Raw genomic sequence first — 16198 nt, forward strand, 5'->3', positions numbered from 1 at the left:
GAGCTTGTGGATGATATGAGACTTAATGGAGGGTAACTGGAAGTAAGATTCTTGGTGTTTTATCTCCTCTGGATGCCAGAGTTAAATGACCGCACTTTAGTGTTTTAATGGCTGTCCAGGTGACAGCTTCATAGCTTTAGAGATATAAGGAAATTTCAAGGTCATTTGGTTCAGCCCTCTCATTTTACAGTTGGGGAAATCAAGCAATTAAATGATTTACCCAAGTTCCCAGAGGTAGTGAGTGACAGAACCAAGATTTGAATTCTCTGACTCAAATCTATCACTCTTTTTACTGTACCACACTGCATCTTAAGCCCTGGGTTCTGGTTTGGGTAGGAGTAATGCATCTAGAGATGCTTTATAAACCTTCTGGGTTCCTCTGTCTCCCTCACTGTCTTTTCCTGCCCCCAGTCAATTATTAAGTCTTGTCCACTGAACAAGGATTTTAGGAGTTGCTAACTGGGATGTGGATTAATCATCTGGTTAATCAAATGAAATAATATTTGTAAAGTGCGTAGCACAGTGCCAGGCACACATAGTAGGTGCTGTATAAGTGCTTAGTTTCTTCCTTTCCTTTCCATTGGCCTGTGCCTATTAACCCACCCCAAGGTCAGCCAGTCTGCCCCTGCAGACTCCCACATTATTCACCAGGCACACTGGCTCTTCCCGTGTGCTGAAAAACCTAGCACAGATAAGTAGGTACTCTGCACCTGCACCCCTTCTTTCTGCTCTCTCACATCAAAGTGTCCTCAGCACATGGGCTCAGAGGGGCTGGGAAAACAGGTAAACGGATTCACTTTACACTGAGGTATAAAGGAAGAAGGAAATGGCAAGTGTGTACGTGGTGCAAGGGGAAGAGAATGGGCGGGGGTCTCTTAAGAGGTGTGTGTGTGCACAGACTGTGTTGTGTAACATGAAACACCGCATCTGGGAGCAGAGCTGGGACACTCAGTACTTATCAGATGGGCTCGTTACAACTGAGGGAAAGCTGCCTTTGAACTCAGCATGGGATGGGGGGACCGCTAACTGCTGTAGGGAATTGGTTTCAAGTCAGCGGGAGAAGCCAGGTATTCGAGAGTCTGCTTTCTCTTGCGCATTCTCTCAGAAGCTGTTTGAAGCTGTTTATTTTACCCATCGTTGGGTAGTTTTGCCTGTTGATTCTGCTGTGCTTGGAGAGAGCTGGGGTGACAAAGGTTTGGGGTTTCATTTGGGATAGAAGAGGGAAGCCGGTGGGAAGAAGGAGACAGACATAGAGTGGTTTCCATTCATGTAACTAGAGTCATTCATTCATCTTCATTTGTTCATTCAACCAACCTGTGCATTTGGTGTTAGGAAGATACAAAAATGGATAAGACATGGTCCTTGTCCTCATGGAGCTTTTAAGAGAGGAGGAAATTTGAAGGACTTTTTGTTTTTTAATTTTGATATGATATGAATTGGAAGGAGCCACTGTGGTCATCTAGTCTAACATCCCACCTATTATAGGGATCTCCTCCTACAAATCCCTGGCAGGATTCAGCTGCTCCATGAAAACATCTAGTCAGGGGAACTCACTACAAGACAAGATAACCCATTCCATTGTTAGACATTTCTTTATTTTACTCTTTATCACCAACTCACTGGTCTTAGTTCTATCTCAGTGCCACACAGGATGTTGGATTTTTTATTTTTTTTCTATAGGGTAACTTGTCAGGCATTTGAAGACACAATTTCCTCATTTATAAAATGATGGAAGATCTCTAAATACAAGATGCTTCAAAAGTCTTGCAGTGCACTAAGACACCACCTCTATCATTATTGCCTCCCTTCCCTCTGCCCACCATTATTCCTCAGTCTTTTATTATATCAGAGACCATACTTTTCAAAGTTCAAATCTCACCTCAGACATTTAATAGGGGATCTTGGCAAGTTATTGGGGCTAATAACAATGTCTGCCTCACAGGATTGTTGCAAGGATTGAATGAGATAAGATATTTTAAAGAGTAGGAATAGGGATTGAACTTGTAATCTTATTCCTATAGAGAAATTCTGAGAGAGGAAACATTTTTTTTAAGCCAATGCAACCAGGTCAACATTTCTCTGTCATGTATTGTCTTAATGAATTGTCTAGTGCCCCAAGAGAGTAAATAGCATGCTCACATGATCCCAGCCAATATGTTTCAGCAGAATAATGAGTAAATTCAGATTTTCTTGGTTCTCAAGCAGTACCCACTGTCTCCTGCTATCTCTTCTAAGGTATGCAAAGTGCTTTGTAAACCTTAAAACACTATGTAAATGTAAGTGCAAATTATTATTATTATTATTATTATTATTATTATTATTATTACTGTTACCTAGATTGATCATCCCCAGTTTGTTATCCCCAGTTTTCTCTTTTAAAAATTATTTTTGCAAGTTGAAACCAAAGGGTTTGGTTGTAGCAGAAATGATGGGCAAAGTTTTAATGAAGGGATAAATGATGATGTCCCTGCCATCCTACCTCATATCCTTGGGGCTTTGAATGGCTCAGGGTTGTGTAACCACTTTCTGCATTTCTCTCAGGAGTTACAGTGTGATGTTTCAGTAGAGGAAGACAACCGGCAAGAATGGACCTTCACGCTCTATGACTTTGATAATAATGGCAAAGTCACTCGAGAGGTAAGAGGGATTGTTACACTCTGTCCCCTAGATCTTTCGTGCTACTTCTACCTTTCAAGACAAGCCTTGCCTCCTGCTCTGTGAATCAAAACAATGCTTCCTTCTAACTTGTCTCTGCTCCTGAGACTCCCACTAGAGCTCTGAATTTCCAGTCCTCTTGACAGGAAGAGAGTCAGGTATGGGGGTGGAGAAGAGGGCTTTCTTGGAAACCTTAAGGGAAACCTGGAAGCAGTGGCCCTTCCAATCTACTCAAGAGTTAAGACTATTAGTCCTGTCTTCTTTACTATTTTAGGGATCTATATAAACTACAGACTCACGTTGCATTAATGCATATGGCAGCCCTTTCTGTACCTTAGACAATTTTTATGAGTTGTGCCCCAAAGCATTTGTCATCTGGCAGCCAACCTTCAGCAATAAGCCTCCCAAACTTAATTACAATTAGTATTCAGCCTTGATGTTCTTGAGCAGAGGTATCAACACACAGTTTGTGGTCTACATGTGATCTCCAACCCTCATGTGCAGGCTGAAATAGATTAAAATGCAATTGGGAAATATGTTTTAAAAATAAATAAAAAATACAACAATGCAGATAATATGACATTTTAAAGCTAGGTCAATATGTAGTTCACAAAAATTCTTATGTAGAGATTAATGCTCCCCGTTTCTATTTGAGTTTGATAAAATTTCTCTGGAAAACTCAAGAGTCCTTATCATGTTTGGAAGAGGCACTTGATAGTGAGTGCTCAGTAATTGTTGATCAAAGTGAGGAAAACTAAAGCTAAGAGAAGTTCTAGGTCTCATTTAGATAACCTAGTAAGGGACACACACATGCATAGAATAGTGGTCTCTTGATTCAAGTCTAGAACTTTTCCCATTATACCAATATCACAGATGATATTGATTAGAGTCAAATTGTGATGATCACATCTGAATTTCTGGGTGGCTTTTCCATTTTCATCTCTCCTGTGCCTGAATATAGAGATACTATCAGGGCTTCCCATCTATTCCCTAAAAGATCATAAGGGTTGGAGCTGGAGAGAACCTTAGAGTTCATCTAGTCCAATCCCCTCAATTTTCAGAGGGGAAAACTGAGGTCCTCGGAGCTTAAGTGATTTGCCTCATGTCATATAGTAAAGAGCAGGGCTGGTATCCGACCTCTAGGCTTCTGACTCAAAATCCAGCACTCTCTCCTTGTATGCTTTATCCTTTGGAGATCTGAATGATAGCCACAATTCAAGCCTTCAGATCATGGGAGTGCCTTGCAGGGGAAGCCCTGGGCCCTTCACCAGGAAGAGCTGGTGAGCTGCTCTGGGTACAGGCTGAAAGCAGTCTCTTCCCAACTCTGAGCCCTTACCTTGGAACACCACAAAGACCATATGGTCTCTGTATCCATTTATATATGCCCAAACACACACGGAGCTATATATGGACAACTATATATGCACAACTTGGGGCTTTGTGGGTTTCCGAGTGGTTAATTTGACTATATTTGTAGAAGCATAATGGCCACATCCTCTTCGGATTTAGGCTTATGAATGAGTAGACTTGGGTTTGAGTATAGGCTCAGATAGTAATTTGTTTTGTAACCTTGGGAATTCGTATTGATTGAATAATTGAGATCCTTAAAGTCACTCTGAATGCCATCCAACTTTAATATTGGTTCCTTTTGAGTCCATTTCGATTTATTGATTGGCCATTCATCACTCAACAGCTGACCCTTTGCCATGGCACTTTGGAGGATGGGAGCTAATTTGTCGTGAAACAAAGTACTCTGCATCTCCCAAATGCCTTTACATCCTCATTTTTTCCCTAGTCTTACCCACTTGAATAAATTATTCACACTTAAATAAACCAACCAACCAGCAATTTTCAAGTCCCTACTCTGTGCCTAGAATTATGATAAGGGATACCAAGAAGGACAAAAATCATTTAAGGAGCTCGCACTCTACTGGGAGAGGGAAGGTAGTTCATTAGAAAAAATTGATTAAGTTAGGAAGCAGAAAAACCTAGGTTCTAGTTTCAGTTCTACCATTTACTAGCGACGTGAGCCCTTCCCCCACCATGAGCAAACACAATCTTCGTTGTTGGAAATGGTACCTGATGAAATCCTGGATCCAGTGAATGTTCACCGAGGTGCACTCTTAGCTAGGTTTAAGAGAAGGTCATCATCAGAGTGATGAACGTATTCATCGACTACCACCCATGAAGAATATCTACTAAGAGATATAGAAGAGCCCAGGGGTTTCCTTCTCAGCCACAGTAACTCAGGAATGCTGTCTACTAAGTCAGGAAAGAGTTTTGACCTGCACTGATAGAGGGAGGGTTTCCATGCCAATGGAGTCATGGATCCTGTAAGTCTCTCCATAAATGATGTTGACAAGTCACTTAACCTCTCAGTGAAAGATTCCTTTAAAATAGGAATGATAGTCCTTGGCCTGCCTGCCTACCCAGAGGGTTGTCATGAGAATCAAATGGGATGATAGATGTAAATACACTTTGAAAATATAAAACATTACTAATATAAAGGATTATTATTTCATAGAGAGAGGGACCCATTTTCTCTGACAGCCTGTTTTGAGAACTGACAGCTGTGCCATAATTATCTTCACAGGGAGGTTTGTCATTGGACTTTAAATTCCAGATAATTGAGCTGATGTGTCTTGAATGTTTGTGCCAAAGGTTTAGATAGTGACCCTGCTTCTTGGAGGGCATTCTGTGTCTCCACCGTTCATTTTGTTTCAAAGACTGATGTTCTCTTCTCCATTTTTCTCCCTGTTGCTGGTTTAAAACATAAAGAGTCCCACTTTTCAACATTTCAGCACTAGAAAATTTTTCTTTTTATTATTTTTTCCTGAGCAGACCCTAGGGAAACCTACCAACTGGTATTGCTTTCCAATTCTAACTGTAAATTCTTTTAAAATATCCTAGGTGATTTTTAAAAAATGAAAAAAAGAAAGGGTTAAAAAAAAAGAGGAGCATCCTTCAGAGTGGACTTGGAAAAAGATTGTTTCCTTTTCCTATTGAAGAGAAGGAGGGTGGAAGATTAGTGTCAGGGGAGAACTGGGGCTGGCGTTTCCCTTCATCTATTTTTAGCCCTAAATCCACTCCTCAAATCTGGTTATAAATATACAGTTTCCCTCTATGCCTTTTTGGCTGTCCCCATACACATTCCTCTGTGTGGGAAGAGAAGGGCTCACGCTTTTTTGTTTCAGTCAAATTTCAGATCAAGGCTTCTTCTGGTCAGGGCTGATTCTCCAGGTTAGAAGAGTTCCTCTTGGTTTGTCATGTGAACTTCATCCTCTAATTGTGATTATTGAATTTGAGCTTCTCATTCAAGTTCTGATAATAGTGCCTGAATTAAAATAAAATCAATTTTTCATCTTTAATTTTTTAAAAATAAGAATAATTTATACCAGTGATTTCTATCTCAAATGAACATAGGTCACTAAACTACATGTGAGTATACCTGTAGACCACACATTGAATTAGAAAATCACAAATTAGCATTATTTTTGATCCATTGTATTTTAATTTTTTGTTAAATATTTCCCAACTGCATTTTAATCTGGTTTGAGTACATTGTGGCCATATTAGTAAGTACTTGATCTCTAATCTGAGCGTGTATGTTAAGACCACCTTCACTGAATTTCCTAAGGGAACTGATAGACTTTCACAAATGATACTCCACAATAGATTACATCTTTCTAATCTTTTAGCTGATGCAAAAGTATAGATTAGGGAACAGTAAATCATTACCCATGGACCAAATCTGGCACCCTGCAAACTAAGAATGGTAACTTGTAGACCATATTAAAATAGACATTAGCTGCAGGCCATAATTTGTCCATCCCAAGTATAAATAACATCAAATATTATACTGGGTTTATTATTTTTCTTGTAATAATATTTTATTTTTCCCCAATCACATGTAAAGACAATTTTTAACATTCATTCCTAAAATTTTTGAGTTCCAAATTCTCTCCTTCCCTCCTTTCCCTCTTCCAAGGGAGTAAGCAATTTGATACAGCATATTAATGTGCAATCATGCAAAACTTATTTCTATGTTAAAAGAAGACGCAGACCAAAAAAAGTGAGAAAAAAAGTGAAAAACAGTTTGCTTTGATCTGTTTTTAGATGCCATAAGTTCTTTCTCTGGAGGTAGATAAAATTTTTTATCATGAATCTTTTGTGATTGTCTTAGGTCATTGTATTGCTGAGAATAGCTAAGTCATTCATGTTGATCATTGTACAGTGTTGCTGTTACTGTATACAATGTTCTCCTGGTTCAACTCAACTTCACTTTGTATCATTTTATATAAGTCTTCCCAGATTTTTCTGAAATCACCCTGTTCATCATTTCATATAGCACAATAGTACTCCATTACAATCATATACCACAACTTGTTCAGTCATCCCCAATTGATGGGCATCCCCTCATTCCCAATTCTTTGCTGTCACAAAAAGAGCTGCTACAAATATTTTTGTACAAGTAGGTCCTTTTCCTTTTTTTAATCTCTTAATTAAATTTAATCAAAGAGTATGCACAGTTTTATATAGGCTTATTATTTGTTAAATTCAATAAACATTAATGAACACCTCCTATATACAAGGCTTTTGACTGGGGCCCTGTAAGTACAAAGATAAATATTACACAGACTCTGTTATCAAGATGTTCAGAGTAAAATCGCAAAGGGAAAATTTATTGAAATAGAGTATTTAGGTGAATTTTAGGTGAAATAAAGCCCTTTGGATGGAGTCAGGAAAGCTTTATGAAGGTGGTCACACTTGGGCTTTGAAGGAAGAGGAAGAGGGACCTTTACATTGGAGGGCATCCTGTTTAGAAAAGATATTGATAACCAGGCGTGTGCCCAGAAGAAGGTAGACAAGATAGTAAAGGACCATAAATCCACGTAAGTAAGGATTGCTTAAAGGAAGTGGGGATGTTTATCCTGAGGAAGAGAAGGCTTAGATGTGGGACATGATACTTGTGCTTAAGTATTTGAAGGGCTGTGTTGAGTAAGAGGATTTAAATTTATTTTGCTTGGCCTGGGAGACAGAACTAGACACCATGGGTAGATGTTAGAGACAATTTAGGCCTCATGTAAGGGAAAACTTCCCAAGTCCCCTTAAAGTGGACACGCTGCCTTGGTATGCTGCCTCTCACTTGAGTCTTTAAGCAAAGGATAGATGACCAATTGCCAGGTATATTGTAGGGGATGTATTTTCTTATTTGTTATCTGGGTGATCACTTAACCCTGTGTGCCTCAATTTCCTCACCTATAAAATAAATTGGAGAAGAAAATGGCAAACCACTTCCGTATCTTGCTAAGAAAACCTCAGATAGAGTCATGAAGAGTCAGCCATGATTGAAAAACAACACAATAACATTCTTTTGGAATATACTGGTTGAACTAAAAGGCCTCCAAGGTGCATATCAACTTTGAGATTCTATGAAGAGGTATAAATAGGGCAGGGGGAGTCTGTTCCAGACGTGAACCACAGCACAGGAAGGGAAAGATAACCCAGAGAAACTGGTTGATATTGTTCAGTATTAAGAACACTTTCTTTTCACTCAAGCTTTTTCAAGAGGAACATTTGTTGTCCAGTTAGGCTCCCAAATCTCATCTCGACAAGCTGACTGGCAAGGCTAATTTTAGGGGAGAGAAGCAGCCCATCCCAGTACAGGCTCTCTCACGAACATCCCTGAGAATTTGAGCATTCTAGAGCAACTGGGTCACACTGGTCCAGCCTCAGTGAGCCAGGAACAGGTGTGATAGAAATGAACAAAGAGCTAACCCTGGCAGCAAGGGTGAGAATGGGAGAAGAGGCAGGAGAAGACCCTTATCACTTGGTTAATTAGATATCCCCAGTCACAGAATCATAGATCTGTAACTGGAGAATAAAAATTACAGGCCTTTTAGTCCAACTTTTGTATTTTCCAGCTGAAGAAGCCAGGAAGCAAAAATGACTTGTTCAAAGCCTGCATGTATGTAGTACTTCTGACAATCTTTCTATTAGTTATTATCATTCAGTCATTTTTCAGTCAGGTCTGACTGAATTATTGCTATCCTAGGGTTTTCTTGGCAAAGATGCTGGAATGGTTTACCTTTTCTTCCTCCAGCTCATCTCATAGATAAGGAAATAAGAGACAAACAAGATCAAGTGACTAGCCTAGTCAAACAAAGTAAGTGTTTGAGGCTGGATTGGAACTTGGGAAAATCAGTCTTTTTGACTCCCAGTCCAGTACTCTATCCAATAATCCACCTAGCTTCATTGTTTCCAGGTTATTAATTTTGAATCTACTTTTCCCCTACCTTTATCTTTCTTAGTATAGTATATTCTTAGTATATTCTTATAGAATTCTTGGTTAAAACCCAGTGTGGAATTTTTCTTGAATCTCCCATCCAGGATATCACTAGCTTGCTCCATACGATCTATGAAGTAGTCGATTCCTCAGTCAACCATTCCCCTACATCCAGCAAGACTCTGCGGGTGAAACTCACAGTGGCTCCAGATGGGAGTCAGAAGAGGAAGAGTATTTTGCTCAATCATGCTGGTAAGAATCAATGGTAAACTGTAGAAGGAAAGAAAACAAGAGTATAAATAAATTGACCCTGCCTTTTTTGTGAGGTTCACCTCTGCAGAGAATGTTGGGGTGGGGGGGATGTCAAGTGAATTTCTTCATAAAGGAATTATAGAAATCAATTGCCATACAAGAAAGGGAAAGAAATTGTTGACTCTTGAGTTTAAAAGGCAAAGGATTCTGACTTGAAGGGTGAGCCTTGAGTTGAGACCTGAAGATTTGGATCAATGGAATGGTAAAAAGAAAGGTTTTTATTTTAGAATGACAAAAACAAAGGCAGGAAGAGATGAGACATTTCAGTTCTGGAAAATTACAGGGTCTGTCTTAGGAAGGAGAGAGATTCTGGAACCAGATTATAGAATATTGGACTGGGAAGTCAAGGAATAGGTGGAAGAATCATTAAGGGAGAAATGGAGTATCCACCAAGTATTTTGTGTTTAGATCATATTGGATAAGAGATTCCTTTTTACCACACCAACTTAACCCTGGGCCCTATGCTAGTTTCCTATTAGTTTTCGTAGCCTTACTTTTAGGAAGTTGTGATTCACAAATAACTTTTTTTTTTTTAATGTCTCAACACAAAAACCTGGACCAATGCATAGCTTTGGATTTCAGAAACTCTTAAGAAATGTCTGTAGAGTACAAAACATAGTATTAGGAGAAACACAAAGCCAAGTATGATGTATTCTCCTGCCCTTCAGGAACTTAGATCTAGGGGAGAATGATCAGACATATACAAACAGATAAATGTAACACAAAATAAAGTACATTGAGAGCACAAATGAAGGACAAAGTGCTATGACATCAAATGACATTGAATGAAAATAAGACCCTCATTGGATGTTGTTTCTGTGCTTCCCTGGGTATGGGGGACAGATCTACCAAGCTTGAGGCGCAGAGCAGAGAGCAAGACCAATGAAGAGCTGAGGAGCTTGGAGAAGAAGCAACGTGCTCCTCTCAGGTAAGGAATATCCTCAGTGGGGACTGGCAAAGATTGAGGCTGCTCAAGATAATTGTATAAATATGAATACATATATTGGATTTAACATATATTTTAGCATATTTAATATGTATTGGATTGCCTGCCATCTATGGGAGGGAAGGAGAGGGGGAAGGAGGGGAACATTTGAAACACAAGGTTTTGCAAGGGTCAATGTTGAAAAAATTACCCATGCATATGATTTGTAAATAAAAAGCTTTAATGGGGAAAAAAAAAAGACTGAGGCTGCTCTTTTGAGAAGACATCATGGGAAAGGGTTCCAAAGGCTTCAGCTGATCAGCAAGAATTGGGTTCTTTCCCACTCTAATTTCTCTAAAATGAGGTTGGATAGGCTGGAATCCAATTTGAGGGAGGACCTCAAACATCAGACAGGGGAAACCTCTTACATTGTAGAAAAAACTTGCCTGTCCTCCTGTCCCAGCCACCTAAGGCTGGTCCACTTGCTGCTGCTGAGACTATGACACTATTTTGAAGCTGCACTTCCAGAAATTTAATGATAATTCCTCCCTGGGTTCTTTCCATTGTACCCTACCCACTTTATTTCCTGTAACCCCTCTCTCCTACTTATCTATAGAGTTGCCCAGATGCCTCTCTGTTCCCTTCAGGTATCATGCAGATGCCCACTTGGAGCAATCTGGGCGCTACCACCATTGTGTTGATGAGAACATTGAAAGAAGAAACCACTATTTAGATCTTGCAGGGATAGAAAACTACACATCCAAGTTTGGACCAGGTAAAGGAATCTCTTGAGGATAGGGCAAGTTTGATTGCTTCTTAATAATTCATCCAAATGAGCATCTCTGTGCTAATTGAAGGCTTCCATTTTGTTGACTTCTGGTATCATTTAAAACCACAGTTCATAATGAATTCAATAAGCATTTATCTCATATGTTCTTTGTATAGCATGTTGTACTAGGTAAAAGAAAAATACAAAGTTTAGCTAGGAAAGAAAGATACTGCTTTCTTGGAGTACAGAGTTTAGCACAGTGATAAGACATTGAAAGAGAGAACTGTAACCATTACATGAGAAGTTTATTTGAAAAGTTACAAATCAAAGTATCAAGGGAGGTCCCAGGAGAAGATTATTACTGACCAGGAGAATCAAAGAAGACTTCATGGAGAAAGTGGCATTTGAGTTGAATTTGAGAGGATGAATAAAAATCTAGGAGGTAAAGAAGTGGGGTGGGGCAAGGGTAAGAAAAGACATTCTAGACTTGGAGGACAGTGTAAACCAGGACTGTTAAAAGTGTAGAGCAGATTCAGAAAGCAGAGGTTTGTCCAGTTTGACTGGAGCAGGGAATACACAGAAGGGACTGTATTAAATAAGCCGGAAGGTGGTTTGAGCAGCATCCTACTTTGTGAAAGTCATGAGATGTGTATTTTTATTTTTTTTTTGAGCTGGTAGACAGAAAGGGTGCATGGGGATTGAGTTCAAGAATGAGAAAGAGAAGGTAGTGGGAAAGCTAGCTCAGGTGCCAGAGAAATTATTACTTCATGTCTGATAGTTTAGAAAGGATAATTGAAATAGATGACACTGTGTGGTGAGAGAAAATCAGTCTTGTGATCAATTATATGGCAGCTCTATGTTGTTCCTGGTGTGGGGAGTACTGGAGAAATGGGAAAATTCTCTTTCTGTGAAATCTGTTTCTGTTCAGGGCTGTGAGTTCATACTCAGAGGTATTAGAGAACTGACTTTGCTTGTTGCTTCCTAGGCTCTCCTTCACAGAAGCCTGAGCTGCCCACAAGAGTCCCCATCCAGACTCGATCTCGCTCCCATGAACCCGAAACCATCCACGTGCACCACAGGAAGTCCCAGGGGGCAGAACCGGGCCCCTTTCACTTCATGGACATTCCATACTCCAAGATTGCTGAAGTCCAGCAGCGTCTCCGAGGTGGTCAGGATCTGAGCAAGCACTTTGTTAAGTCCCCCAAAGCCCAGAGCAAAAATGTGGGGTCAGCCCACCTGGGGAGGGGAGCAAGAAGCAAATCGATCCTGGGACCTACCATTCCCTTGGCTTCCCCAACGGCCCGCCCTGTCCCACCCTACCTCCTTGGCCCAGCCCCACCAGTGCACAAGAAACACAAGCAGAGAGCCAAGGAAAGTCAGCAGATGTGCAAAAGCCTCCAGCCCCCTGGGAGCACAGTGGTGGAGAAGGAACATGTACGAGACCTGCCCGCGGTTGTGCTGTATGAGGGCCAGGTGGGGCAAATGGTCCAGAGACACGAACATCACCACCACCACGAACATCACCACCATTACCACCACTTCTATCAGACATAGAGCATCCCCTACCCACACTAAAGAACCCCCCCCAACCCCACCACAGTATGAAGGAACCCCTCTCCCAAGATGTCTGACTCCCAAGGCATTATTATTCTTATTCATAATTATTGTTGTTGTTATTTCACTAATATCCAACTAGTCTCCATTTTAGAAACTATATGGAAACACAGAAACTTACCTTAATTTATATATTGTGGAAACTGCATAGCTTACTTAATTAACAACTTGTGAATTTTTATAGCGGCTTGTGAGGATTGCAGAGGCATCCCTGGCTTTCAGAACTGGGCTCTCCCTGCAGATGGTCATCAGTACTTGTGGGACCAGCACAGGGAGGGAGGGGGTGGAGGGCCACCACCATAAGCCAGTGGTTCCTTGGCTTCCACTTCCCCTCCTGTATTCCAGCCTTTCCCGGGGAAACTTGGCTTCCTGGTCCTGCTTCCGGAGACCTTTAGAATTGCTGAGACGACAAACTGTTGCTACCTCTTAGTATTACTTAGATTTTAATTTGTCCCTTAATTGATTGTAATGTGCTACGGGGGTGGGGGGGGGGGTTTGATGGACTCTGGTTACCTGGCCTATTTGGTGTCTGTTAGGCCTAGTTCCTAGCTGTTTTGTCAATGGAGTTGCCCCTAACATCAGCCTCCTCATCTGAATCCCAGATTCTTTTCTGAAGGCAGTCCTGACTGTTCTATGATGGAAAAATCAGGAAACCCCCTTCTCTCCTCTTCTCCTTCGCTCTTAAGGGAAGTACATGTACATACATGTAGCTGAAGTCTGTCTCTGAAACCACACTTGTTTTGGAAAACCACTGGAAAAGGGAGTGACCACAGGAACATGGGCGCAGGACCGTTGTTTTGGTTTTTTTGAGTCCTGCCTTCAACAAAATTGGGGCTGTTCCCAGCTGTTGTATGTTGGCTTTTCTTTCTGAAATTGTTGTTGTGACTGAGAATGTTAAAACCCCTTTCCCCTTATAGTGCTGGCAAATATATTGTACATACCTACATAATTATATAAATATAGCTATTTATAGAGACATATTAGTTTGTCTCTATATATATTTATATAAATATACACACTCAGGTACATTTTCTTGTGTTGTAGAAATCTGTGATTTGATTCTCTGAAATATAATTATTGTCCCAGGAGATGGGTTTTCATGTGTAAGTGGCTGTGGTCGGGGATATGTGGTTTAATTTTACCCCCTAGTGGGGTCTGCCTCTGTGTTCTTTAAAGCAAGCATACCACACTTTCTCCTCTCCCGGTTTCTCTCTTTAAGAGGGACAGGATCAGGCAGACCTGAAGGAGAGAGAGGCTGGGGAAATAGGGTCAGAGGGCACTGGCAGCATTGGGCAGAACTGAATGTTGGGCCTGGGTGGCCAATCCACAGGAAAGGTTGCAGTCTGGCTGCATGGTGAAGGCTGGACGTGGGCAGAAAGGAGAGAAAAGGGGCACGCTGAGCGTTTCATGTGTGTGTGTGTGTGTGTGTGTGTGTGTGTGTGTGTGTGTGTGTGTGTGTGTATGTGGGTTTCAACCCCTACCTTTTCCTGTTCTCTCCGGTGAGGGTACTTTTGGCTTCAGGTTGTCATGGAGTGGGAGAGGGCTCTGTGGGACATTTCGGAGGACGCTGGGTCAGTTTTGGAAGGCTTTCCTTTTGTTGTAGTGGGTTCCCAGCATCCTGTAGCTTGAGAATGGAATATGGATGTCTGGCTCTCCTGGGCCCCTGGAGAGCAGGGATGGTTTTCCAAAGGAACATTTTCAGAGACATTTCAGAGAAGATCTCCTTTTTTCTCCCCCTTCAATCTTAGAGGAGGCACCCGAGCCTTTCCCCCTATGATCAGAATGGTAGCTTTGGGAACTTAAACCAGGGAGAGCTCCAAAACCGTTCTGCTATTACAGCCTGCCTTTCTTTCCCTTTCCCTACTCCTGAAGCTGCATGTCTCTCAAGATCTTCTGTCCCTCTATAATTGAAGTTTCTTTAAAAAGAAAAAAAGCGAGAGGAGAAAAAACAATCTAGAAACTTGTCAGTTCTCTTGTGTTTTATTTAGGGATTTCTCATCTTGGTCTACAGGCGCTAGGTGGGTTTTCCAGTTTCCAAACGACTGTCCCCCTGGCCACCCACTTCTCCCCACTCACACAATTACCCGGGAGGCTGACTTTTCTGTACATGTGGTTCCGGCTGTTTTTGCCCGGATTGTTCTAGGAAGCCCCTCCGACTCCTCTCTACATTGTCTGCTCTGTGCGTGGGGATGTGTGTACACACGCACACACAACATGCCCATTATATATGGACGCGCACGTATATAATTACGGACTGGAAAGAGAAGGCATTTCCACGTGGAGCAGAAGGAATAAGCTTATTTATATTCTCGTGTTAATGAAGTCTGGTGTGTTGGAGTGACTCGTGTTGTGAAGCATGCAAACACCAGAATGTACATTCCAGCTGTCAGCGGCGTCACGCCATTGTTCTCGCAGAGGCGGAGGGGCGCTCCCCCCGACACAGAGGATTGCCAATTAGGGTTTTTGGCAAAGGGGAGCAGACGGGAGCTGCCGCTGTTACTTTCTTCCTTGTTTCTTTCTTTTCAAATATCCTTTTTTAAATCACAAATCATTACAGGGCCAAAGGGACCGGGGGAATTTTTAAAATGCCAAGAACATCCCTTGAATGTGTTTCGGGGAGGGGAGGCGGGGCGGGGCAGGTGGGAGGCGGGGGGCGGCGGAGGAGCCGCTTGAAGTCCCCCCAAAGAGCAGCTTGTCAGAGACGCTAACGGCGGCAATCACGCCCGCCCTTGCATCTCCTCGCTGACTCCCAACTCCCCTGTCAGCGTTCCCGCTAATGAAAGTGGACTCCTGGAATATGCTCTCGCGATTGATCGGATCTTTGAAATTCATTTTCCTGCCTCGCCTCGCCGCCGCCTCCCCCTCCCTCCCACCAGCCCCCCACCCCCACCCCCAGATCCAAAAGACAAGCTCTGTCATGGGGTGATCATGTGAAAGGTCCCATGAATATTAATACTGTCACAGCCCTACTAGCAGACGCGGGCAGGGTTTAGCTCCTGTGGCAGGGGGGGCTTTAGTTTGGAACTTTCTATCCACGCCATCCCCTCTCCCCATCCGCCCCCTCCCCCCAACCTATGTTTCCTGATGTTTGCTTTTCAGTATTTTGTATAGTAACTAGAGATGGTTTTGACTAAATGCTTTATTTATTTAATAGCAAAAAGAAAAAGAAAAAGAAAAAAAATGTGCTGAGAGGAATTCTCCTTAATTAAAGTTTTACTAGTTCAGAAAGTCTTGCATCTTTCCTTGGTTGTGGTGGGGTTTTGGGGTCCCTCTCTCACAAACTTTTCCTAAAACATTCAATTAAACTCATCCTCTGGATGCCTGTTTTCCTGCTTGTCTCTTTGAATTTTGGAATGCTTAATCAGTTAATAAGCATGCTACACTTAGCCAGGGAATACAAACAATAAACCCCAACTTTGAGTTTTACCTCTTCATCCCTATTTTGGTATCAGGGCCTCCCTCTGGAGAACTAGGGCTCAATTATTGACTTGGGAGTGGCTAGATGGCTCTGTGGAGAGAGAGAGGGATCTGTGTGACCCCGTGCAAGTCATTTAATTTCTATTTGTCTTGATTCCCCAGAGAAGAAAATGGCAAACCACTTTAGTATCTTTGCCAAGAAAGCCTCATGGACTATGGT

General features: G+C 41.7%; 1 protein-coding gene across 2 annotated transcripts in view; it reads left to right on the plus strand.

The window, feature by feature from the left end:
- The window catches only part of NKD1 (NKD inhibitor of WNT signaling pathway 1), a 109100-nt gene extending 93311 nt beyond the window's left edge, over positions 1-15789 (plus strand). For both annotated transcript variants that reach the window (XM_074293361.1, XM_074293362.1), the window contains 5 exons: positions 2542-2637; positions 9046-9193; positions 10097-10181; positions 10826-10953; positions 11933-15789. In XM_074293361.1, coding sequence (XP_074149462.1) covers positions 2542-2637; positions 9046-9193; positions 10097-10181; positions 10826-10953; positions 11933-12501 — 1026 coding nt within the window. In that variant the 3' untranslated portion in view covers positions 12502-15789. The remainder of the gene's footprint in view (positions 1-2541; positions 2638-9045; positions 9194-10096; positions 10182-10825; positions 10954-11932) is intronic.
- The last annotated feature ends 409 nt before the right edge of the window (positions 15790-16198 follow it).

Source organism: Sminthopsis crassicaudata, chromosome 2 (assembly GCF_048593235.1).
Source record: "Sminthopsis crassicaudata isolate SCR6 chromosome 2, ASM4859323v1, whole genome shotgun sequence".
NCBI lineage: Eukaryota > Metazoa > Chordata > Mammalia > Dasyuromorphia > Dasyuridae > Sminthopsis > Sminthopsis crassicaudata.